This window comes from Octopus bimaculoides, chromosome 1 (assembly GCF_046866305.1).
Source record: "Octopus bimaculoides isolate indiv1 chromosome 1, ASM4686630v1, whole genome shotgun sequence".
NCBI classification, from domain to species: Eukaryota; Metazoa; Mollusca; class Cephalopoda; order Octopoda; family Octopodidae; genus Octopus; species Octopus bimaculoides.
In genome coordinates, this window is record NC_142928.1 from 99,170,899 (window position 1) to 99,197,237 (window position 26,339).

Sequence of the window (26,339 nt, forward strand, 5' to 3'; positions counted from 1 at the left end):
CCATCATGCCAAGTTCATTGTGCTGAATATTTTCAACTCTCTCACAGAATATGCTAATAGCATGGACTATTTGATTTATAGTCAATTGCCTGTCATCCATCACCATGTGGGAACACTATCAATGTTTTGGCTGATTTTCATGAGTATGATGAATCCTTATTAGAAATCACCTTTTCTCTCTTTTTGGATCCCCCCAAAAGTTTGAATTGTTCTTTTTGAACTTACCTTTTCTCTTATATATATGCATATATATATATATATATATATATATATATATATATATATATATATATATATGTAACCTCGTGGGCATCGGTGCCGATTTTCTCTTCCTCCGTTTTTCCATTCTTTGAACTTTCCGTCTTTCCAACGAAGGGCTCCGCCCGAAACGTCATACTCTCTCTCTTTCCGTTCCCGAGCGTCCAATAACACTATCCGTATCACGTCCTCACTTTGTTGTTTTTTTGTTATTGTTTTTTGTGTTTTTTTGAACTTATATATATATATATCTTTATATATATATATATATATATATATATATATATATATATATATATATATATATATATATATATATACATACATACATATATATATATTGTGTACTGTTCTGTAATGTTAAGATCCACTAAAAAAGTACTCCATCTGGTGAGAGACAAATAGTATTTGATAGACATAATACATGTTTTTATGTGCTAGTAATAGATTCTTGTGCTGAGAAACATGCCAAAACCGTGCATATCCTGCGTGCACATAAATTCTTTCACAAAAAATCTATATAGTCAAAACATTTTGATTCATCCATCCACCAGTTTTGAAGAAAATCGAACCAACTTTTCATCAGTTTGAACCACTTACCCAATGAGTATTTCTGCCAAATTTGGGGAAAATCTACTTTACTGTTTTCAAGTAATTTTGCAAACACACAGACAAACAGACTAAGACAAGTAATTACAATAACCTGCTTTCACTTACATGTGCAGGGTAATAATACTTTTTATTTCCACAACAGCAATGATTGGAGAACTTTAGAAGTATGAATTACAAAAATAAAATAGTCAGGGTTTACATATCAAATATGAGATGAAAACAAGAAACAAGAAAGCAAACAAGTAGAACTACATACTGTAGCTGGATCTTGCCAAACTGGACTATGGAGGTGACAGTCAATATCTTGCTTCAGTGTCATAAAATATTTTTCTGTAGTGCTAGTAAGTCCCTCTGGCATGCTTCTCCTTTGTCCACCTGATATTACCTGAGTAACACACTGAACATACAGATCCTTCTCTGTAACAAAAAATCATATTATTATATTATGATTATTATTATCATTATTATTATTATTATTATTATTATTGTTCAGTAGTTTTATTTTTATAACGTGCTTTCACTTCACTACCGAGCGCAGCTCTGTGCGCCTTGGGTATGTGCTGTGGTGCTCTTATGTTTACTGTATTGAAAGTGTTTTGCGTAGAATGTGTGCAGTACCCAGTAGTGCAATTTTCTGTATGTTATATATATTTGTAAGTCCTGGTGTTTTTGTTATGTATTTGTCTGAATATTTTTTTATTATACCTAAGGCACCTACTATGATAGGAATTGTTTCTGTTTTTAGATTCCACATTCGAGTTATCTCTATTTCCAGGTCTTTGTATTTTGAAAGTTTTTCCATTTCTTTTAGAGAAACGTTGTCATCTGCTGGTATTGAAACATCAATTAGAAGGCATTTTTTTCCTTCATGATCTTTGACAACTATATCTGGTCTATTCGCCTTAATTTCTCTATCTGTGTGTATTGGCATATCCCAGAGTATGGTTGCTTTCTCGTTTTCTGTGACCTTTTCTGGCGTGTGTTTATACCATCTTTCTTCTGTTGCTATTCCATAATGTTGGCATAGCTTCCAGTGTATATAGGTCCCAGCTCTGTCGTGTCTGTGAATATATTCCTTCTTAGCCAGGACTGGGCAGCCAGAGATAATATGATTTATTGTTTCTTGTCGATCTCCACATATTCTACAGTTACTTGTTATATTTCTTTTCATTATGTGTTTTTGGTAATTTCTGGTGGGGAGGCTTTGGTCTTGTGCAGCAATTAAAAATCCTTCAGTCTCTGCTTTGAGTCCTGAGCTTCTCAGCCATTGCTGGGATTTTTCTCTGTCTATTTCTTTCGCATTTAGTTTAGCCCAGTATTTACCATGTAGGGGCTTTTCTTGCCATCGTTTTATCATGGTCCGTTGCTGTTCTAGTTTTAGTTTGGATTTCATTTGTTTTATAGCTTTTGTTGTTTCTTCTTCTTCTTCTTCGTATTTGTTAGGTAGATTGATTTCTTGTTTGTATTTGTCAGCTTCCTTAAATACTGAAAACAGTTTTTTGTTTTGCTCGTGTTTTGTGGCTATTTGTATTAGTTTCCCTTGCTTCTGGAGTAGGTATTTTTGCAGTCCTATGGTGGTTATTTTATAATAGTTTTCTAGCTGTATAAGACCCCTGCCACCTTCTGTGCGTTGTATATATAGCCTTTCTATGTCAGATTTTGGGTGGTGCATCCTATATCCTGTCATTATTTTTCTTGTTTTCCTGTCTATTTTACATAGTTCGTTTAGTGTCCAGTTAAGGATGTTGTAGCTGTAGCTTATAACTGGGACAGCTAAAGTGTTGATACCCATTATCTTGTTTTTAGCATTGAGCTCTGTTTTTAGTATTGATCTAACTCGTCTATAGTACTCTTTCTTTATTTTTTCTTTCATTTGTGTATGTTGTATCCTATCTAGTTCATTGACTCCTAAATACTTATATGGTTGGCTTTCGTCTAGTTCTCTTATTTCATTGGCTTTATCTAGTGTTATATTGCTACTTTTAACTAATTTTCCTCTTTTCAGGGTTGCTTTGGCACATTTTTCTAATCCGAATTTCATTTCTATTTCCTTGGTAAAGCCGTGTACTGTCTGTAGTAGTGTTTCTAGCTCTTTGTCGTTTTTTGCATATAATTTTAGGTCATCCATATATAGAAGGTGGCTGACTGTTTTTCCATAGCATTTGTAACCGCATCCAGTTCTATTTAGCAATTCTGTTAGAGGTGTGAGTGCCAGGCAGAACAGGAGTGGAGAGAGCGTGTCTCCCTGGAATATTCCTCTTCTAATGGGGATGGCTTTCGTTTTCACAAGTCCCTCTTTTGTTTGGAGCTGTAGCACTGTCTACCATTTGTTCATTGAGTGCTCTATGTATTTTATGATAATTGGTGCCACCTTGTTTATGGCTAGTGTTTCCAGAATCCACGTGTGGGGAACACTGTCGAAAGCCTTATTATTATTATTATTATTATTATTATTATTATCATTATTATTAGAAGCAAAAAAAAAGAAGAGTGCCATTGTTATCAAGTGAACGATATTTCAGCATCTAGTGTGCCTTCTACAGGTTCAAAAAATAAACTTGTCAATCTACTTCATTTTTGATAATATTTGATAGGATTGAGGTAACTCATCCAGAAGGTATACAGAAACAAAAAAAAGAAGAGTGCCATTGTTATCAAGTGAACGATGAGGAGTTACCTCAATCCTATCAAATATTATTATTATTATTATTATTATTATTATTATTATTATTATTATTATTATTATTATTATTATTATTATTATTATTATTTAAGGTGCCAAGCTGGTAGAATTGTTAGTATGCTGGGCGAAATGCTTAGTGGTATTTCATCTGCTGCTATATTCTGAGTTCAAATTCCATGAAGGTCAACTTTGCCTTTCATCCTTTTGCGGGGTCAATAAAATAAGTACCAGTTATGCACTGGTACTTATAATAATAATAATAATAATAATATTATTATTATTATTATTATTATTATGATAAGCACAGGAAAGTTGGCAAGCTGGCAGAATCTTTAGAGTACCAGACAAAATGACTAGCATCATTTCTTTTGGCTTTATGTTCATGTTATTCAAGTCCACTCAGCTGGTAAAAATTAGTACCTGTATTTCAAAGAGCCAGTCTTGTCACACTGTGTCACACTGAGTCTCCTGAAAACTATGTTAAGGATACACATGTCTGTGGAGTGCTCAGATACGTGCATGTTAATTTCATGAGCAGGCAGGTCCATTGATTTGATCAACTGGAACCCTCATCATTGTAACCAATGGAGTGCCAAATGCTAAAGGTTTAATGTAATCCTCAAGCAGAATCAGTGTAACATAGTAATTACATCTGATGGGCTTATACACAATTTCAATCAGCCAAAATACTATTACAAAGCTATTACAACTATTACAACCTGAAGCTATGGTAAAGACACTAGCCCAAGATGCCACACACTGGGATCGAAACCGGAAGCCCATGGTTGTAAAGCAAACTTCTTAGTCACTTGGCCATGCCTGATTAGAAAAATAACAATAATAACAAAAACAGAAATGACAACAGAACCAACAGTACAGCAACAACAATAACAACATTTATGAGCTATTAAGGGAGCCACTACAAAGCAGCTAGACATGCTAGAAATAACAGCTAAATCTCCTTCAAACAGCACATTATTATCTTTTATCTGTTTCTGTCATTGGACTGGAGCCATGCTGGGGCACCACCTTGAAGGGTTTCGTCGAACAAATCAACCTTAGTACTTATTTTTTCTAAGCCTGGAACTCATTCTATCATTCTCTTTTGCTAAACCACTAAATTACAATTTTAATGCTGCAGTGGGGAACACACACACACAAACACACACACACACAAACACACACACACACACACACACGACAGGTTTCTTTCAGTTTCCATCTATTAAATCCACTCACAAGACTTTGGTCAGTGTTGGGCTATAGTAGACAACACTTGCCCAAGGTGCCACACAGTGGAACTGAACACAAGACCACATGGCTGGGAAACAAGCTTCTCACACAGCCACAAAGTGGGGAGACACATTGTTGTATGATATAGTTCTATGTAGCCTTTGTCTGAATAACAAATAACATGTCACAGAACTAGACAACAAAAAAATAGAATGGTCACAGCTGAGATTACTTCGATCATATGCATAGGACTGCAATAGCAGGGCTAACCTGAAGCTAAACAATGACATGAACAGCAGCAGTTGTAGCAACAGAAACCATGAAAGCAACAATGATATAACATCAACAACAATAGCTTCAGTGATAAGTGATAATGGTTTATCACTTATGTTTTTATCTTTTACTTGTTTCTGTCATTGGGCTGTGACCATGCTGGGGCACCACCTTTTATCTGTTTCTGTCATTGGACTGGAGCCATGCTGGGGCACCACCTTGAAGGGTTTAATCAAATAAATCAGCTGCAGCATTTATCTTTCTTTAAACCTGGTACTTAATTTATCATCTCTTTTGCTGAAGCACTAAGTTACAGGGATGTAACCAAACTAACACCAGTTGTGAAGTAACGAGTGGAAACAAGCTCAGACAGATATATATGTATATAGATAGATAGATAGATAGATAGATAGGTTGCCAGTGCCTCTGGACTGGCTCTTGTGCAGGTGGCACATAAAATACACCATTTGAGCGTGGCCGTTGCCAGTACTGCCTGATTGGCCTTCGTGCAGGTGGCACGTAAAAGCACCCACTACACCCTCAGAGTGGTTGGCATTAGGAAGGGCATCCAGCTGTAGAAACTCTGCCAAATCAGATTGGAGCCTGGTGTAGCCATCCGGTTTCACCAGTCCTCAGTCAAACCGTCCAACCCATGCTAGCATGGAAAGCAGACGTTAAGCAGACGTTAATCAATTAGAAGGCATTTTTTTCCTTCATGATCTTTGACAACTATATCTGGTCTATTCGCCTTAATTTCTCTATCTGTGTGTATTGGCATATCCCAGAGTATGGTTGCTTTCTCGTTTTCTGTGACCTTTTCTGGCGTGTGTTTATACCATCTTTCTTCTGTTGCTATTCCATAATGTTGGCATAGCTTCCAGTGTATATAGGTCCCAGCTCTGTCGTGTCTGTGAATATATTCCTTCTTAGCCAGGACTGGGCAGCCAGAGATAATATGATTTATTGTTTCTTGTCGATCTCCACATATTCTACAGTTACTTGTTATGTTTCTTTTCATTATGTGTTTTTGGTAATTTCTGGTGGGGAGGCTTTGGTCTTGTGCAGCAATTAAAAATCCTTCAGTCTCTGCTTTGAGTCCTGAGCTTCTCAGCCATTGCTGGGATTTTTCTCTGTCTATTTCTTTCGCATTTAGTTTAGCCCAGTATTTACCATGTAGGGGCTTTTCTTGCCATCGTTTTATCATGGTCCGTTGCTGTTCTAGTTTTAGTTTGGATTTCATTTGTTTTATAGCTTTTGTTGTTTCTTCTTCTTCTTCTTCGTATTTGTTAGGTAGATTGATTTCTTGTTTGTATTTGTCAGCTTCCTTAAATACTGAAAACAGTTTTTTGTTTTGCTCGTGTTTTGTGGCTATTTGTATTAGTTTCCCTTGCTTCTGGAGTAGGTATTTTTGCAGTCCTATGGTGGTTATTTTATAATAGTTTTCTAGCTGTATAAGACCCCTGCCACCTTCTGTGCGTTGTATATATAGCCTTTCTATGTCAGATTTTGGGTGGTGCATCCTATATCCTGTCATTATTTTTCTTGTTTTCCTGTCTATTTTACATAGTTCGTTTAGTGTCCAGTTAAGGATGTTGTAGCTGTAGCTTATAACTGGGACAGCTAAAGTGTTGATACCCATTATCTTGTTTTTAGCATTGAGCTCTGTTTTTAGTATTGATCTAACTCGTCTATAGTACTCTTTCTTTATTTTTTCTTTCATTTGTGTATGTTGTATCCTATCTAGTTCATTGACTCCTAAATACTTATATGGTTGGCTTTCGTCTAGTTCTCTTATTTCATTGGCTTTATCTAGTGTTATATTGCTACTTTTAACTAATTTTCCTCTTTTCAGGGTTGCTTTGGCACATTTTTCTAATCCGAATTTCATTTCTATTTCCTTGGTAAAGCCGTGTACTGTCTGTAGTAGTGTTTCTAGCTCTTTGTCGTTTTTTGCATATAATTTTAGGTCATCCATATATAGAAGGTGGCTGACTGTTTTTCCATAGCATTTGTAACCGCATCCAGTTCTATTTAGCAATTCTGTTAGAGGTGTGAGTGCCAGGCAGAACAGGAGTGGAGAGAGCGTGTCTCCCTGGAATATTCCTCTTCTAATGGGGATGGCTTTCGTTTTCACAAGTCCCTCTTTTGTTTGGAGCTGTAGCACTGTCTGCCATTTGTTCATTGAGTGCTCTATGTATTTTATGATAATTGGTGCCACCTTGTTTATGGCTAGTGTTTCCAGAATCCACGTGTGGGGAACACTGTCGAAAGCCTTATTATTATTATTATTATTATTATTATTATTATTATCATTATTATTAGAAGCAAAAAAAAAGAAGAGTGCCATTGTTATCAAGTGAACGATATTTCAGCATCTAGTGTGCCTTCTACAGGTTCAAAAAATAAACTTGTCAATCTACTTCATTTTTGATAATATTTGATAGGATTGAGGTAACTCATCCAGAAGGTATACAGAAACAAAAAAAAGAAGAGTGCCATTGTTATCAAGTGAACGATGAGGAGTTACCTCAATCCTATCAAATATTATTATTATTATTATTATTATTATTATTATTATTATTATTATTATTATTATTATTATTATTATTATTATTTAAGGTGCCAAGCTGGTAGAATTGTTAGTATGCTGGGTGAAATGCTTAGTGGTATTTCATCTGCTGCTATATTCTGAGTTCAAATTCCATGAAGGTCAACTTTGCCTTTCATCCTTTTGCGGGGTCAATAAAATAAGTACCAGTTATGCACTGGTACTTATAATAATAATAATAATAATAATATTATTATTATTATTATTATTATTATGATAAGCACAGGAAAGTTGGCAAGCTGGCAGAATCTTTAGAGTACCAGACAAAATGACTAGCATCATTTCTTTTGGCTTTATGTTCATGTTATTCAAGTCCACTCAGCTGGTAAAAATTAGTACCTGTATTTCAAAGAGCCAGTCTTGTCACACTGTGTCACACTGAGTCTCCTGAAAACTATGTTAAGGATACACATGTCTGTGGAGTGCTCAGATACGTGCATGTTAATTTCATGAGCAGGCAGGTCCATTGATTTGATCAACTGGAACCCTCATCATTGTAACCAATGGAGTGCCAAATGCTAAAGGTTTAATGTAATCCTCAAGCAGAATCAGTGTAACATAGTAATTACATCTGATGGGCTTATACACAATTTCAATCAGCCAAAATACTATTACAAAGCTATTACAACTATTACAACCTGAAGCTATGGTAAAGACACTAGCCCAAGATGCCACACACTGGGATCGAAACCGGAAGCCCATGGTTGTAAAGCAAACTTCTTAGTCACTTGGCCATGCCTGATTAGAAAAATAACAATAATAACAAAAACAGAAATGACAACAGAACCAACAGTACAGCAACAACAATAACAACATTTATGAGCTATTAAGGGAGCCACTACAAAGCAGCTAGACATGCTAGAAATAACAGCTAAATCTCCTTCAAACAGCACATTATTATCTTTTATCTGTTTCTGTCATTGGACTGGAGCCATGCTGGGGCACCACCTTGAAGGGTTTCGTCGAACAAATCAACCTTAGTACTTATTTTTTCTAAGCCTGGAACTCATTCTATCATTCTCTTTTGCTAAACCACTAAATTACAATTTTAATGCTGCAGTGGGGAACACACACACACAAACACACACGACAGGTTTCTTTCAGTTTCCATCTATTAAATCCACTCACAAGACTTTGGTCAGTGTTGGGCTATAGTAGACAACACTTGCCCAAGGTGCCACACAGTGGAACTGAACACAAGACCACATGGCTGGGAAACAAGCTTCTCACACAGCCACAAAGTGGGGAGACACATTGTTGTATGATATAGTTCTATGTAGCCTTTGTCTGAATAACAAATAACATGTCACAGAACTAGACAACAAAAAAATAGAATGGTCACAGCTGAGATTACTTCGATCATATGCATAGGACTGCAATAGCAGGGCTAACCTGAAGCTAAACAATGACATGAACAGCAGCAGTTGTAGCAACAGAAACCATGAAAGCAACAATGATATAACATCAACAACAATAGCTTCAGTGATAAGTGATAATGGTTTATCACTTATGTTTTTATCTTTTACTTGTTTCTGTCATTGGGCTGTGACCATGCTGGGGCACCACCTTTTATCTGTTTCTGTCATTGGACTGGAGCCATGCTGGGGCACCACCTTGAAGGGTTTAATCAAATAAATCAGCTGCAGCATTTATCTTTCTTTAAACCTGGTACTTAATTTATCATCTCTTTTGCTGAAGCACTAAGTTACAGGGATGTAACCAAACTAACACCAGTTGTGAAGTAACGAGTGGAAACAAGCTCAGACAGATATATATGTATATAGATAGATAGATAGATAGATAGATAGGTTGCCAGTGCCTCTGGACTGGCTCTTGTGCAGGTGGCACATAAAATACACCATTTGAGCGTGGCCGTTGCCAGTACTGCCTGATTGGCCTTCGTGCAGGTGGCACGTAAAAGCACCCACTACACCCTCAGAGTGGTTGGCATTAGGAAGGGCATCCAGCTGTAGAAACTCTGCCAAATCAGATTGGAGCCTGGTGTAGCCATCCGGTTTCACCAGTCCTCAGTCAAACCGTCCAACCCATGCTAGCATGGAAAGCAGACGTTAAGCAGACGTTAATCAATTAGAAGGCATTTTTTTCCTTCATGATCTTTGACAACTATATCTGGTCTATTCGCCTTAATTTCTCTATCTGTGTGTATTGGCATATCCCAGAGTATGGTTGCTTTCTCGTTTTCTGTGACCTTTTCTGGCGTGTGTTTATACCATCTTTCTTCTGTTGCTATTCCATAATGTTGGCATAGCTTCCAGTGTATATAGGTCCCAGCTCTGTCGTGTCTGTGAATATATTCCTTCTTAGCCAGGACTGGGCAGCCAGAGATAATATGATTTATTGTTTCTTGTCGATCTCCACATATTCTACAGTTACTTGTTATGTTTCTTTTCATTATGTGTTTTTGGTAATTTCTGGTGGGGAGGCTTTGGTCTTGTGCAGCAATTAAAAATCCTTCAGTCTCTGCTTTGAGTCCTGAGCTTCTCAGCCATTGCTGGGATTTTTCTCTGTCTATTTCTTTCGCATTTAGTTTAGCCCAGTATTTACCATGTAGGGGCTTTTCTTGCCATCGTTTTATCATGGTCCGTTGCTGTTCTAGTTTTAGTTTGGATTTCATTTGTTTTATAGCTTTTGTTGTTTCTTCTTCTTCTTCTTCGTATTTGTTAGGTAGATTGATTTCTTGTTTGTATTTGTCAGCTTCCTTAAATACTGAAAACAGTTTTTTGTTTTGCTCGTGTTTTGTGGCTATTTGTATTAGTTTCCCTTGCTTCTGGAGTAGGTATTTTTGCAGTCCTATGGTGGTTATTTTATAATAGTTTTCTAGCTGTATAAGACCCCTGCCACCTTCTGTGCGTTGTATATATAGCCTTTCTATGTCAGATTTTGGGTGGTGCATCCTATATCCTGTCATTATTTTTCTTGTTTTCCTGTCTATTTTACATAGTTCGTTTAGTGTCCAGTTAAGGATGTTGTAGCTGTAGCTTATAACTGGGACAGCTAAAGTGTTGATACCCATTATCTTGTTTTTAGCATTGAGCTCTGTTTTTAGTATTGATCTAACTCGTCTATAGTACTCTTTCTTTATTTTTTCTTTCATTTGTGTATGTTGTATCCTATCTAGTTCATTGACTCCTAAATACTTATATGGTTGGCTTTCGTCTAGTTCTCTTATTTCATTGGCTTTATCTAGTGTTATATTGCTACTTTTAACTAATTTTCCTCTTTTCAGGGTTGCTTTGGCACATTTTTCTAATCCGAATTTCATTTCTATTTCCTTGGTAAAGCCGTGTACTGTCTGTAGTAGTGTTTCTAGCTCTTTGTCGTTTTTTGCATATAATTTTAGGTCATCCATATATAGAAGGTGGCTGACTGTTTTTCCATAGCATTTGTAACCGCATCCAGTTCTATTTAGCAATTCTGTTAGAGGTGTGAGTGCCAGGCAGAACAGGAGTGGAGAGAGCGTGTCTCCCTGGAATATTCCTCTTCTAATGGGGATGGCTTTCGTTTTCACAAGTCCCTCTTTTGTTTGGAGCTGTAGCACTGTCTGCCATTTGTTCATTGAGTGCTCTATGTATTTTATGATAATTGGTGCCACCTTGTTTATGGCTAGTGTTTCCAGAATCCACGTGTGGGGAACACTGTCGAAAGCCTTATTATTATTATTATTATTATTATTATTATTATTATCATTATTATTAGAAGCAAAAAAAAAGAAGAGTGCCATTGTTATCAAGTGAACGATATTTCAGCATCTAGTGTGCCTTCTACAGGTTCAAAAAATAAACTTGTCAATCTACTTCATTTTTGATAATATTTGATAGGATTGAGGTAACTCATCCAGAAGGTATACAGAAACAAAAAAAAGAAGAGTGCCATTGTTATCAAGTGAACGATGAGGAGTTACCTCAATCCTATCAAATATTATTATTATTATTATTATTATTATTATTATTATTATTATTATTATTATTATTATTATTATTATTATTATTATTATTATTTAAGGTGCCAAGCTGGTAGAATTGTTAGTATGCTGGGCGAAATGCTTAGTGGTATTTCATCTGCTGCTATATTCTGAGTTCAAATTCCATGAAGGTCAACTTTGCCTTTCATCCTTTTGCGGGGTCAATAAAATAAGTACCAGTTATGCACTGGTACTTATAATAATAATAATAATAATAATATTATTATTATTATTATTATTATTATGATAAGCACAGGAAAGTTGGCAAGCTGGCAGAATCTTTAGAGTACCAGACAAAATGACTAGCATCATTTCTTTTGGCTTTATGTTCATGTTATTCAAGTCCACTCAGCTGGTAAAAATTAGTACCTGTATTTCAAAGAGCCAGTCTTGTCACACTGTGTCACACTGAGTCTCCTGAAAACTATGTTAAGGATACACATGTCTGTGGAGTGCTCAGATACGTGCATGTTAATTTCATGAGCAGGCAGGTCCATTGATTTGATCAACTGGAACCCTCATCATTGTAACCAATGGAGTGCCAAATGCTAAAGGTTTAATGTAATCCTCAAGCAGAATCAGTGTAACATAGTAATTACATCTGATGGGCTTATACACAATTTCAATCAGCCAAAATACTATTACAAAGCTATTACAACTATTACAACCTGAAGCTATGGTAAAGACACTAGCCCAAGATGCCACACACTGGGATCGAAACCGGAAGCCCATGGTTGTAAAGCAAACTTCTTAGTCACTTGGCCATGCCTGATTAGAAAAATAACAATAATAACAAAAACAGAAATGACAACAGAACCAACAGTACAGCAACAACAATAACAACATTTATGAGCTATTAAGGGAGCCACTACAAAGCAGCTAGACATGCTAGAAATAACAGCTAAATCTCCTTCAAACAGCACATTATTATCTTTTATCTGTTTCTGTCATTGGACTGGAGCCATGCTGGGGCACCACCTTGAAGGGTTTCGTCGAACAAATCAACCTTAGTACTTATTTTTTCTAAGCCTGGAACTCATTCTATCATTCTCTTTTGCTAAACCACTAAATTACAATTTTAATGCTGCAGTGGGGAACACACACACACAAACACACACGACAGGTTTCTTTCAGTTTCCATCTATTAAATCCACTCACAAGACTTTGGTCAGTGTTGGGCTATAGTAGACAACACTTGCCCAAGGTGCCACACAGTGGAACTGAACACAAGACCACATGGCTGGGAAACAAGCTTCTCACACAGCCACAAAGTGGGGAGACACATTGTTGTATGATATAGTTCTATGTAGCCTTTGTCTGAATAACAAATAACATGTCACAGAACTAGACAACAAAAAAATAGAATGGTCACAGCTGAGATTACTTCGATCATATGCATAGGACTGCAATAGCAGGGCTAACCTGAAGCTAAACAATGACATGAACAGCAGCAGTTGTAGCAACAGAAACCATGAAAGCAACAATGATATAACATCAACAACAATAGCTTCAGTGATAAGTGATAATGGTTTATCACTTATGTTTTTATCTTTTACTTGTTTCTGTCATTGGGCTGTGACCATGCTGGGGCACCACCTTTTATCTGTTTCTGTCATTGGACTGGAGCCATGCTGGGGCACCACCTTGAAGGGTTTAATCAAATAAATCAGCTGCAGCATTTATCTTTCTTTAAACCTGGTACTTAATTTATCATCTCTTTTGCTGAAGCACTAAGTTACAGGGATGTAACCAAACTAACACCAGTTGTGAAGTAACGAGTGGAAACAAGCTCAGACAGATATATATGTATATAGATAGATAGATAGATAGATAGATAGGTTGCCAGTGCCTCTGGACTGGCTCTTGTGCAGGTGGCACATAAAATACACCATTTGAGCGTGGCCGTTGCCAGTACTGCCTGATTGGCCTTCGTGCAGGTGGCACGTAAAAGCACCCACTACACCCTCAGAGTGGTTGGCATTAGGAAGGGCATCCAGCTGTAGAAACTCTGCCAAATCAGATTGGAGCCTGGTGTAGCCATCCGGTTTCACCAGTCCTCAGTCAAACCGTCCAACCCATGCTAGCATGGAAAGCAGACGTTAAGCAGACGTTAATCAATTAGAAGGCATTTTTTTCCTTCATGATCTTTGACAACTATATCTGGTCTATTCGCCTTAATTTCTCTATCTGTGTGTATTGGCATATCCCAGAGTATGGTTGCTTTCTCGTTTTCTGTGACCTTTTCTGGCGTGTGTTTATACCATCTTTCTTCTGTTGCTATTCCATAATGTTGGCATAGCTTCCAGTGTATATAGGTCCCAGCTCTGTCGTGTCTGTGAATATATTCCTTCTTAGCCAGGACTGGGCAGCCAGAGATAATATGATTTATTGTTTCTTGTCGATCTCCACATATTCTACAGTTACTTGTTATGTTTCTTTTCATTATGTGTTTTTGGTAATTTCTGGTGGGGAGGCTTTGGTCTTGTGCAGCAATTAAAAATCCTTCAGTCTCTGCTTTGAGTCCTGAGCTTCTCAGCCATTGCTGGGATTTTTCTCTGTCTATTTCTTTCGCATTTAGTTTAGCCCAGTATTTACCATGTAGGGGCTTTTCTTGCCATCGTTTTATCATGGTCCGTTGCTGTTCTAGTTTTAGTTTGGATTTCATTTGTTTTATAGCTTTTGTTGTTTCTTCTTCTTCTTCTTCGTATTTGTTAGGTAGATTGATTTCTTGTTTGTATTTGTCAGCTTCCTTAAATACTGAAAACAGTTTTTTGTTTTGCTCGTGTTTTGTGGCTATTTGTATTAGTTTCCCTTGCTTCTGGAGTAGGTATTTTTGCAGTCCTATGGTGGTTATTTTATAATAGTTTTCTAGCTGTATAAGACCCCTGCCACCTTCTGTGCGTTGTATATATAGCCTTTCTATGTCAGATTTTGGGTGGTGCATCCTATATCCTGTCATTATTTTTCTTGTTTTCCTGTCTATTTTACATAGTTCGTTTAGTGTCCAGTTAAGGATGTTGTAGCTGTAGCTTATAACTGGGACAGCTAAAGTGTTGATACCCATTATCTTGTTTTTAGCATTGAGCTCTGTTTTTAGTATTGATCTAACTCGTCTATAGTACTCTTTCTTTATTTTTTCTTTCATTTGTGTATGTTGTATCCTATCTAGTTCATTGACTCCTAAATACTTATATGGTTGGCTTTCGTCTAGTTCTCTTATTTCATTGGCTTTATCTAGTGTTATATTGCTACTTTTAACTAATTTTCCTCTTTTCAGGGTTGCTTTGGCACATTTTTCTAATCCGAATTTCATTTCTATTTCCTTGGTAAAGCCGTGTACTGTCTGTAGTAGTGTTTCTAGATCTTTGTCGTTTTTTGCATATAATTTTAGGTCATCCATATATAGAAGGTGGCTGACTGTTTTTCCATAGCATTTGTAACCGCATCCAGTTCTATTTAGCAATTCTGTTAGAGGTGTGAGTGCCAGGCAGAACAGGAGTGGAGAGAGCGTGTCTCCCTGGAATATTCCTCTTCTAATGGGGATGGCTTTCGTTTTCACAAGTCCCTCTTTTGTTTGGAGCTGTAGCACTGTCTGCCATTTGTTCATTGAGTGCTCTATGTATTTTATGATAATTGGTGCCACCTTGTTTATGGCTAGTGTTTCCAGAATCCACGTGTGGGGAACACTGTCGAAAGCCTTATTATTATTATTATTATTATTATTATTATTATTATTATTATCATTATTATTAGAAGCAAAAAAAAAGAAGAGTGCCATTGTTATCAAGTGAACGATATTTCAGCATCTAGTGTGCCTTCTACAGGTTCAAAAAATAAACTTGTCAATCTACTTCATTTTTGATAATATTTGATAGGATTGAGGTAACTCATCCAGAAGGTATACAGAAACAAAAAAAAGAAGAGTGCCATTGTTATCAAGTGAACGATGAGGAGTTACCTCAATCCTATCAAATATTATTATTATTATTATTATTATTATTATTATTATTATTATTATTATTATTATTATTATTATTATTATTATTATTTAAGGTGCCAAGCTGGTAGAATTGTTAGTATGCTGGGCGAAATGCTTAGTGGTATTTCATCTGCTGCTATATTCTGAGTTCAAATTCCATGAAGGTCAACTTTGCCTTTCATCCTTTTGCGGGGTCAATAAAATAAGTACCAGTTATGCACTGGTACTTATAATAATAATAATAATAATAATATTATTATTATTATTATTATTATTATGATAAGCACAGGAAAGTTGGCAAGCTGGCAGAATCTTTAGAGTACCAGACAAAATGACTAGCATCATTTCTTTTGGCTTTATGTTCATGTTATTCAAGTCCACTCAGCTGGTAAAAATTAGTACCTGTATTTCAAAGAGCCAGTCTTGTCACACTGTGTCACACTGAGTCTCCTGAAAACTATGTTAAGGATACACATGTCTGTGGAGTGCTCAGATACGTGCATGTTAATTTCATGAGCAGGCAGGTCCATTGATTTGATCAACTGGAACCCTCATCATTGTAACCAATGGAGTGCCAAATGCTAAAGGTTTAATGTAATCCTCAAGCAGAATCAGTGTAACATAGTAATTACATCTGATGGGCTTATACACAATTTCAATCAGCCAAAATACTATTACAAAGCTATTACAACTATTACAACCTGAAGCTATGGTAAAGACACTAGCCCAAGATGCCACACACTGGGATCGAAACCGGAAGCCCATGGTTGTAAAGCAAACTTCTTAGTCACTTGGCCATGCCTGATTAGAAAAATAACAATAATAACAAAAACAGAAATGACAACAGAACCAACAGTACAGCAACAACAATAACAACATTTATGAGCTATTAAGGGAGCCACTACAAAGCAGCTAGACATGCTAGAAATAACAGCTAAATCTCCTTCAAACAGCACATTATTATCTTTTATCTGTTTCTGTCATTGGACTGGAGCCATGCTGGGGCACCACCTTGAAGGGTTTCGTCGAACAAATCAACCTTAGTACTTATTTTTTCTAAGCCTGGAACTCATTCTATCATTCTCTTTTGCTAAACCACTAAATTACAATTTTAATGCTGCAGTGGGGAACACACACACACAAACACACACACACACACACACACACGACAGGTTTCTTTCAGTTTCCATCTATTAAATCCACTCACAAGACTTTGGTCAGTGTAGGGCTATAGTAGACAACACTTGCCCAAGGTGCCACACAGTGGAACTGAACACAAGACCACATGGCTGGGAAACAAGCTTCTCACACAGCCACAAAGTGGGGAGACACATTGTTGTATGATATAGTTCTATGTAGCCTTTGTCTGAATAACAAATAACATGTCACAGAACTAGACAACAAAAAAATAGAATGGTCACAGCTGAGATTACTTCGATCATATGCATAGGACTGCAATAGCAGGGCTAACCTGAAGCTAAACAATGACATGAACAGCAGCAGTTGTAGCAACAGAAACCATGAAAGCAACAATGATATAACATCAACAACAATAGCTTCAGTGATAAGTGATAATGGTTTATCACTTATGTTTTTATCTTTTACTTGTTTCTGTCATTGGGCTGTGACCATGCTGGGGCACCACCTTTTATCTGTTTCTGTCATTGGACTGGAGCCATGCTGGGGCACCACCTTGAAGGGTTTAATCAAATAAATCAGCTGCAGCATTTATCTTTCTTTAAACCTGGTACTTAATTTATCATCTCTTTTGCTGAAGCACTAAGTTACAGGGATGTAACCAAACTAACACCAGTTGTGAAGTAACGAGTGGAAACAAGCTCAGACAGATATATATGTATATAGATAGATAGATAGATAGATAGATAGGTTGCCAGTGCCTCTGGACTGGCTCTTGTGCAGGTGGCACATAAAATACACCATTTGAGCGTGGCCGTTGCCAGTACTGCCTGATTGGCCTTCGTGCAGGTAGCACGTAAAAGCACCCACTACACCCTCAGAGTGGTTGGCATTAGGAAGGGCATCCAGCTGTAGAAACTCTGCCAAATCAGATTGGAGCCTGGTGTAGCCATCCGGTTTCACCAGTCCTCAGTCAAACCGTCCAACCCATGCTAGCATGGAAAGCAGACGTTAAGCAGACGTTAATCAATTAGAAGGCATTTTTTTCCTTCATGATCTTTGACAACTATATCTGGTCTATTCGCCTTAATTTCTCTATCTGTGTGTATTGGCATATCCCAGAGTATGGTTGCTTTCTCGTTTTCTGTGACCTTTTCTGGCGTGTGTTTATACCATCTTTCTTCTGTTGCTATTCCATAATGTTGGCATAGCTTCCAGTGTATATAGGTCCCAGCTCTGTCGTGTCTGTGAATATATTCCTTCTTAGCCAGGACTGGGCAGCCAGAGATAATATGATTTATTGTTTCTTGTCGATCTCCACATATTCTACAGTTACTTGTTATATTTCTTTTCATTATGTGTTTTTGGTAATTTCTGGTGGGGAGGCTTTGGTCTTGTGCAGCAATTAAAAATCCTTCAGTCTCTGCTTTGAGTCCTGAGCTTCTCAGCCATTGCTGGGATTTTTCTCTGTCTATTTCTTTCGCATTTAGTTTAGCCCAGTATTTACCATGTAGGGGCTTTTCTTGCCATCGTTTTATCATGGTCCGTTGCTGTTCTAGTTTTAGTTTGGATTTCATTTGTTTTATAGCTTTTGTTGTTTCTTCTTCTTCTTCGTATTTGTTAGGTAGATTGATTTCTTGTTTGTATTTGTCAGCTTCCTTAAATACTGAAAACAGTTTTTTGTTTTGCTCGTGTTTTGTGGCTATTTGTATTAGTTTCCCTTGCTTCTGGAGTAGGTATTTTTGCAGTCCTATGGTGGTTATTTTATAATAGTTTTCTAGCTGTATAAGACCCCTGCCACCTTCTGTGCGTTGTATATATAGCCTTTCTATGTCAGATTTTGGGTGGTGCATCCTATATCCTGTCATTATTTTTCTTGTTTTCCTGTCTATTTTACATAGTTCGTTTAGTGTCCAGTTAAGGATGTTGTAGCTGTAGCTTATAACTGGGACAGCTAAAGTGTTGATACCCATTATCTTGTTTTTAGCATTGAGCTCTGTTTTTAGTATTGATCTAACTCGTCTATAGTACTCTTTCTTTATTTTTTCTTTCATTTGTGTATGTTGTATCCTATCTAGTTCATTGACTCCTAAATACTTATATGGTTGGCTTTCGTCTAGTTCTCTTATTTCATTGGCTTTATCTAGTGTTATATTGCTACTTTTAACTAATTTTCCTCTTTTCAGGGTTGCTTTGGCACATTTTTCTAATCCGAATTTCATTTCTATTTCCTTGGTAAAGCCGTGTACTGTCTGTAGTAGTGTTTCTAGCTCTTTGTCGTTTTTTGCATATAATTTTAGGTCATCCATATATAGAAGGTGGCTGACTGTTTTTCCATAGCATTTGTAACCGCATCCAGTTCTATTTAGCAATTCTGTTAGAGGTGTGAGTGCCAGGCAGAACAGGAGTGGAGAGAGCGTGTCTCCCTGGAATATTCCTCTTCTAATGGGGATGGCTTTCGTTTTCACAAGTCCCTCTTTTGTTTGGAGCTGTAGCACTGTCTGCCATTTGTTCATTGAGTGCTCTATGTATTTTATGATAATTGGTGCCACCTTGTTTATGGCTAGTGTTTCCAGAATCCACGTGTGGGGAACACTGTCGAAAGCCTTATTATTATTATTATTATTATTATTATTATTATCATTATTATTAGAAGCAAAAAAAAAGAAGCGTGCCATTGTTATCAAGTGAACGATATTTCAGCATCTAGTGTGCCTTCTACAGGTTCAAAAAATAAACTTGTCAATCTACTTCATTTTTGATAATATTTGATAGGATTGAGGTAACTCATCCAGAAGGTATACAGAAACAAAAAAAAGAAGAGTGCCATTGTTATCAAGTGAACGATGAGGAGTTACCTCAATCCTATCAAATATTATTATTATTATTATTATTATTATTATTATTATTATTATTATTATTATTATTATTATTATTATTATTATTATTATTTAAGGTGCCAAGCTGGTAGAATTGTTAGTATGCTGGGTGAAATGCTTAGTGGTATTTCATCTGCTGCTATATTCTGAGTTCAAATTCCATGAAGGTCAACTTTGCCTTTCATCCTTTTGCGGGGTCAATAAAATAAGTACCAGTTATGCACTGGTACTTATAATAATAATAATAATAATAATAATATTATTATTATTATTATTATTATTATGATAAGCACAAGAAAGTTGGCAAGCTGGCAGAATCTTTAGAGTACCAGACAAAATGACTAGCATCATTTCTTTTGGCTTTATGTTCATGTTATTCAAGTCCACTCAGCTGGTAAAAATTAGTACCTGTATTTCAAAGAGCCAGTCTTGTCACACTGTGTCACACTGAGTCTCCTGAAAACTATGTTAAGGATACACATGTCTGTGGAGTGCTCAGATACGTGCATGTTAATTTCATGAGCAGGCAGGTCCATTGATTTGATCAACTGGAACCCTCATCATTGTAACCAATGGAGTGCCAAATGCTAAAGGTTTAATGTAATCCTCAAGCAGAATCAGTGTAACATAGTAATTACATCTGATGGGCTTATACACAATTTCAATCAGCCAAAATACTATTACAAAGCTATTACAACTATTACAACCTGAAGCTATGGTAAAGACACTAGCCCAAGATGCCACACACTGGGATCGAAACCGGAAGCCCATGGTTGTAAAGCAAACTTCTTAGTCACTTGGCCATGCCTGATTAGAAAAATAACAATAATAACAAAAACAGAAATGACAACAGAACCAACAGTACAGCAACAACAATAACAACATTTATGAGCTATTAAGGGAGCCACTACAAAGCAGCTAGACATGCTAGAAATAACAGCTAAATCTCCTTCAAACAGCACATTATTATCTTTTATCTGTTTCTGTCATTGGACTGGAGCCATGCTGGGGCACCACCTTGAAGGGTTTCGTCGAACAAATCAACCTTAGTACTTATTTTTTCTAAGCCTGGAACTCATTCTATCATTCTCTTTTGCTAAACCACTAAATTACAATTTTAATGCTGCAGTGGGGAACACACACACACAAACACACACACACACACACACACACGACAGGTTTCTTTCAGTTTCCATCTATTAAATCCACTCACAAGACTTTGGTCAGTGTAGGGCTATAGTAGACAACACTTGCCCAAGGTGCCACACAGTGGAACTGAACACAAGACCACATGGCTGGGAAACAAGCTTCTCACACAGCCACAAAGTGGGGAGACACATTGTTGTATGATATAGTTCTATGTAGCCTTTGTCTGAATAACAAATAACATGTCACAGAACTAGACAACAAAAAAATAGAATGGTCACAGCTGAGATTACTTCGATCATATGCATAGGACTGCAATAGCAGGGCTAACCTGAAGCTAAACAATGACATGAACAGCAGCAGTTGTAGCAACAGAAACCATGAAAGCAACAATGATATAACATCAACAACAATAGCTTCAGTGATAAGTGATAATGGTTTATCACTTATGTTTTTATCTTTTACTTGTTTCTGTCATTGGGCTGTGACCATGCTGGGGCACCACCTTTTATCTGTTTCTGTCATTGGACTGGAGCCATGCTGGGGCACCACCTTGAAGGGTTTAATCAAATAAATCAGCTGCAGCATTTATCTTTCTTTAAACCTGGTACTTAATTTATCATCTCTTTTGCTGAAGCACTAAGTTACAGGGATGTAACCAAACTAACACCAGTTGTGAAGTAACGAGTGGAAACAAGCTCAGACAGATATATATGTATATAGATAGATAGATAGATAGATAGATAGATAGGTTGCCAGTGCCTCTGGACTGGCTCTTGTGCAGGTGGCACATAAAATACACCATTTGAGCGTGGCCATTGCCAGTACTGCCTGATTGGCCTTCGTGCAGGTGGCACGTAAAAGCACCCACTACACCCTCAGAGTGGTTGGCATTAGGAAGGGCATCCAGCTGTAGACACTCTGCCAAATCAGATTGGAGCCTGGTGTAGCCATCCGGTTTCACCAGTCCTCAGTCAAACCGTCCAACCCATGCTAGCATGGAAAGCAGACGTTAAACGATGATGATGATGATGATGATACATACATATAGGAAACTCTGCTTAACTCCACTTAACCAAGATTTGAAACTTGCACACTTGTTGTTTCTTAGATGAATGTTCGATCCTTTGTGTTTCATCTCTATGTTGGGAAATTAATGAAAAACGCCTGACTTCCAAGGGCTTTCGGTGATCAGAGAAAGGTCAATCCATTGTTTTAGATTTTACCTACTTCCTGACCAAACCTTATATAAGTGAGAGCATCTCTCTCTCACCCTCTTCAGGTTTTGAATTGGCTAAGCAAGAGCACATCTCTTTCTTCATTTCAGCCATCAAACGAGGAACACAGCATCAGCCAAATGAAAAGGGACAATGCATTTCTTACTCTTTCTTCACCTCTGTTATTTCAAAAAACTCCATAAAGATGAAAAGTAAAGCTGATCTCAGTGTAATTTGAACTCAGATTCTGCCAGCTTGCTGCCTTAATAATGATAACAATAATTCTTTTTATTACAGACTTAAGCCTGAAATTTTGAGGAGAAGAGGCCTAGTCAATTACATTGACTCCAGTGCTTGACAGGTACTTATTTTATCAACCCCAAAAGAATGAAAGACAAAGTAAACCATGACAGAATTTGAACCCAGATCATAAAGACAGATAAAATGCTACTAAGCCTTTTATCCATCATGCTAACAATTCTATAAGCTTGTTGCCTCGTTGGTTTCAAATTTTGGCACAAGGCCAGCAATTTCAGGGGAGAGAATAAGTTAAATACATTAACCTCATTCATCAACTGGTATTTATTTTATTATCCCCAAAATGAATGAAAGACAAAGTCAACTTCAGCAACATTTGAACTCATGACATAAAACTGGAAGAAATGTCATTAAGCATTTTGTCAAGCATGCTAATACTTCTGCCAAATCACTGCCAAGTCAACCTTTGAAGGGTTTGAATTCAAATCATAAAGAGTCAAGCTAAATACCATATGTGCGTGTGCACACACATACACACACACACGCACGCACACACATGCACACACACATGACAGGTTTCTTGCAGTTTCCATCTATCAAATCCACTCACAAGGCTTTAGTCAGTGAGAGCCTATAGTAGAAGACACTTGCCCAAGGTGTCACACAATAAGACTGAACCTGGAACTATGTGGCTGGGAATCAAGCTTCTTATCACTCAGCCATGTTGGCAAATAATGTTAATATAAAAATAGTTAATAAAATAAATTTTCAAAAGACAGGAAAAATTAAAATCAGCATTATTCTGATACCTTTTAGATTAAAAGCTTTGTCAATGGTGAATTTTAGGCCAATATCTGACTGGTATGACACACACTGGTTAAGATTCAGAACTGGGAATGGTTGAATAGAATGGTCAGTATCCAACTTCTTCTTACACCATTCCATCATTTCAAATTCTGTCTGATCTATTAAAGGAAAATTAAAGATTGATATTTACACAGCGAAATTGAAGTTTACGCACACTCATAGACACACACACAGTAATATATATATATATATATATATATATATATATATATATATATATATATATATATATCTTTATCTTTTATTTTTTACTTGCTTCAGTCATTAGATTGTCGTCATGCTGGGGCATTGCCTTGAAGGGTTTAGTTGAATAAATTGACACTAATACTTATTTTTTTCTAAACCTGGTATGTATTCTATCAGTCTCTTTTGCTGGACTGCTAAGTTGCAGTGACTTAAACAAACCAACACTGGTTGTCAGACAGTGGTAGGAGACAAAGACAAAGACACACACACACACACACACGCACACACACACACACACGCGCACACACATACACACACACACACACACACAACAGGTTATTTTCAGTTTCCATCCACCAAATCCATCCACAAGGCTTTTGTTGGCTTGGGGCTATAGTAGAAGACACTTGCCCGTGGTGTCACATAGTGGAACTGAACCCAGAACTATGTGGTTGTTAAGCAAATCTTTTACCACACATCCACACTTGGCCTATATATGCCGAACAGCTTTTCTTTTAAACAAACATTAAAACAATACTATGTACTAGATTTGCCTTTTTTATTAAGTTTTTTAAATATTTATTTTCATATGAGTTTCTTAAAGTTTTTGTGGGGAACAGTAAAGTTTCCATATCTATCATTAATGTCTCTAGACTGCCATGGTTTTTGTCTTTTTGTTAGAGCATTTAGTGTTGGCAAATTTTGTTGCTACATCATCATCTGGCATTCAGATTACTCTGTCAGATGTAATGCTTATTTATTCACATTATTTTGAACTAATCATGCATTATCTTGTAGCTTCGAGATTTTGCTGATGTGACAACTTATTTTGAAATGACATTGTTGGTTAGGTGCAAAAGATCAGATCTAGTTGGTTTGAACATAAAACAGGTAGAATATTTGGGTCAGATATGGCCAGTTTTAATGCTAAAGAAAGGAAATAAGTAGAGCCATTAGGAATGGGGGTAGACATCATACTAAATTTTTGATTTCTGACTGTCAGCATTTTATTTAAAAAAACAGGGAATTTTTTTTTATTAGAATATGTCACGTGTTCATTTTAGCATTGTGCTCTATTATTAGAACTGTTTCCATCTTTAATAGCCATTTTTTTAAAGGATTATTCTGGACAGTATTGATGTTTTGTTTACTACTGTAACAGAGAGCTACAGTAGTAAACACAGGGAAAATCTCTGTTAGCAACTAAACATGGGGGCTAGTTTTTTTATATACCAAGTATATTCAGGTGCTGTGAAGTGTCTTCTACAATCATCCTTGACTGAATATGCAGCTGTGAGAACAACTATTAGGTGAGTGTAACACAACTCACCAACCCAAATCACTTCGAATTGGTGAGAGTGGATAACATCATGGTGGTTCAGATGTCTTGACACTCTGTGAAATTGGTGGATAATTTAACTGTATTTGTAGGCCCCACTCATGGTAAGTTCTAATTGGACCACCAAACTATCATGTGAACAATGATCGTTCATTGGATAAAATTTTAGTCGCACACATGTTCAAGCTATGATTGAATCGTGACTTGACATTTGTATATGGCAAAACACAGGATAAAATCCAATGCTCTACAACTATTTTGCTGTCAAATTGTTTTCATGTTGTGACATGCAGTGTATTGTGGTTGCTCCATGTTAAGTGCAGTGATCTAACAAGAAAATGTCATCAAGTTTACAATTTTCATGTTTCCAATCAAATTTATAGTTACATTGATCATTAGCAGCTTGATTGTATACTTACAGGTATTTTAAAAAATTTTAATGCATTTTTATAGTATATTATTCTAGTTGTTATTATGATTGGATGTAATGTATTTTGAGTTACTTTTTAGAAGTTTTTCCATGTGTCCATCTATTCTACATTTAATACACATTTGATTCATGTAGTAGACATTATATGTGATTAGAAAATTTTTAATAAATGCAGTAACTAGTATATTTACTGCATTGTATTTGTGTTTGTATTGTTCTCAGACGTGGTCTATTAGTTTGCTAAAATAAATCCATTATTGTTTTGTGTCTGTATAACTGTGTAGGTTTCTTTATTTGGTGCATTGTTTGTGGATGAGAATTCAAACACTCTTCTGAGAAGCCATTTTACCACAAATATTTCATATCTGTGTGAACTTTCACTGCATTCATATAAGTACAGTCATGAAATATCTGTTATATTTTATCTGAATGTTTGGTTCTTGAAATGGAGTCATTGTATCGCTGTGAGTTTCATGTAAAATGTTTTGGTTACTGAACTGTTTTTTAGGTCTTCCTTTAAAGTCTAAACATTTTGCAGTGTGTCTATTACAAATATATAGTCCACATTCCTAGTGTGTATTACATTTTTCATGCCTTGTTATCACTTTATTTTCTATTCAGGCCACATAAAATGCTGCAAATATCGACCCTGATGGAGAATCCATGATCATTCTTTTCTTTACTTTAATAACTTACCTTGTAGACAGTGGATGGATTCTTCAGTTGCACAAGATACAAATATTTTTTTTAGTATGTCATCTGGTATAGTGGATGATATTATTTCTTGGGTGTTTATATATATTATTTAATATGGCTTCTATAGTTTTTGTCACTAGAACGTTAATAAACAGACATTGACAATTTGGTTAGTTTCTTCAAAGATATGTTGAGGCTCTTCAGATGAATTTAGTGGTATCTTTTAAGTATAATCCTGATACAGCATATGCTTATATAAGCAGCAAATTATTTAAGCAAAAAGATGAGGTAGCTATGAGCTGTCCATCAAGGTCTATGTTTGTAGCATTCTACATAATCACAATAAAAAAATACAGCTATGACTGTATAATATACACCAGGTATGTGGATGATAAATTCTTGCCTTAATGGGCTACTACCAACATAAAATATAAACACCAATTCAATACTGTAATCACCAGAACTCCATTATACCAACAATCTGCAGTATATCATTGATATTTCCAAATAGACATTAGTGAATATATTAACTGCTTATCATGATAGAGATGAGAGT

At 36.4% G+C, this 26,339-nt stretch overlaps 1 protein-coding gene across 4 annotated transcripts in view; it reads right to left on the reverse strand.

Annotated features, from left to right (window-relative positions):
* The window catches only part of LOC106876175 (uncharacterized), a 130,147-nt gene that overhangs the window by 30,101 nt on the left and 73,707 nt on the right, over positions 1 to 26,339 (reverse strand). For 3 of the 4 annotated variants that reach the window (XR_016242472.1, XM_089354558.1, XM_089354555.1), the window contains exons 21-22: positions 23,075 to 23,230; positions 1,127 to 1,287 (exon numbers count right to left, since the gene is read on the reverse strand). Coding sequence is in view for 3 of the 4 variants with exons in the window: in XM_089354558.1 (XP_089210684.1) it covers positions 1,127 to 1,287; positions 23,075 to 23,230 (317 nt within the window). In the remaining variant the exon portion in view is untranslated. Of the gene's footprint in view, positions 1 to 562; positions 646 to 1,126; positions 1,288 to 23,074; positions 23,231 to 26,339 lie in introns of those variants that run through there. The other variant, XM_089354563.1, reaches the window with a different exon arrangement.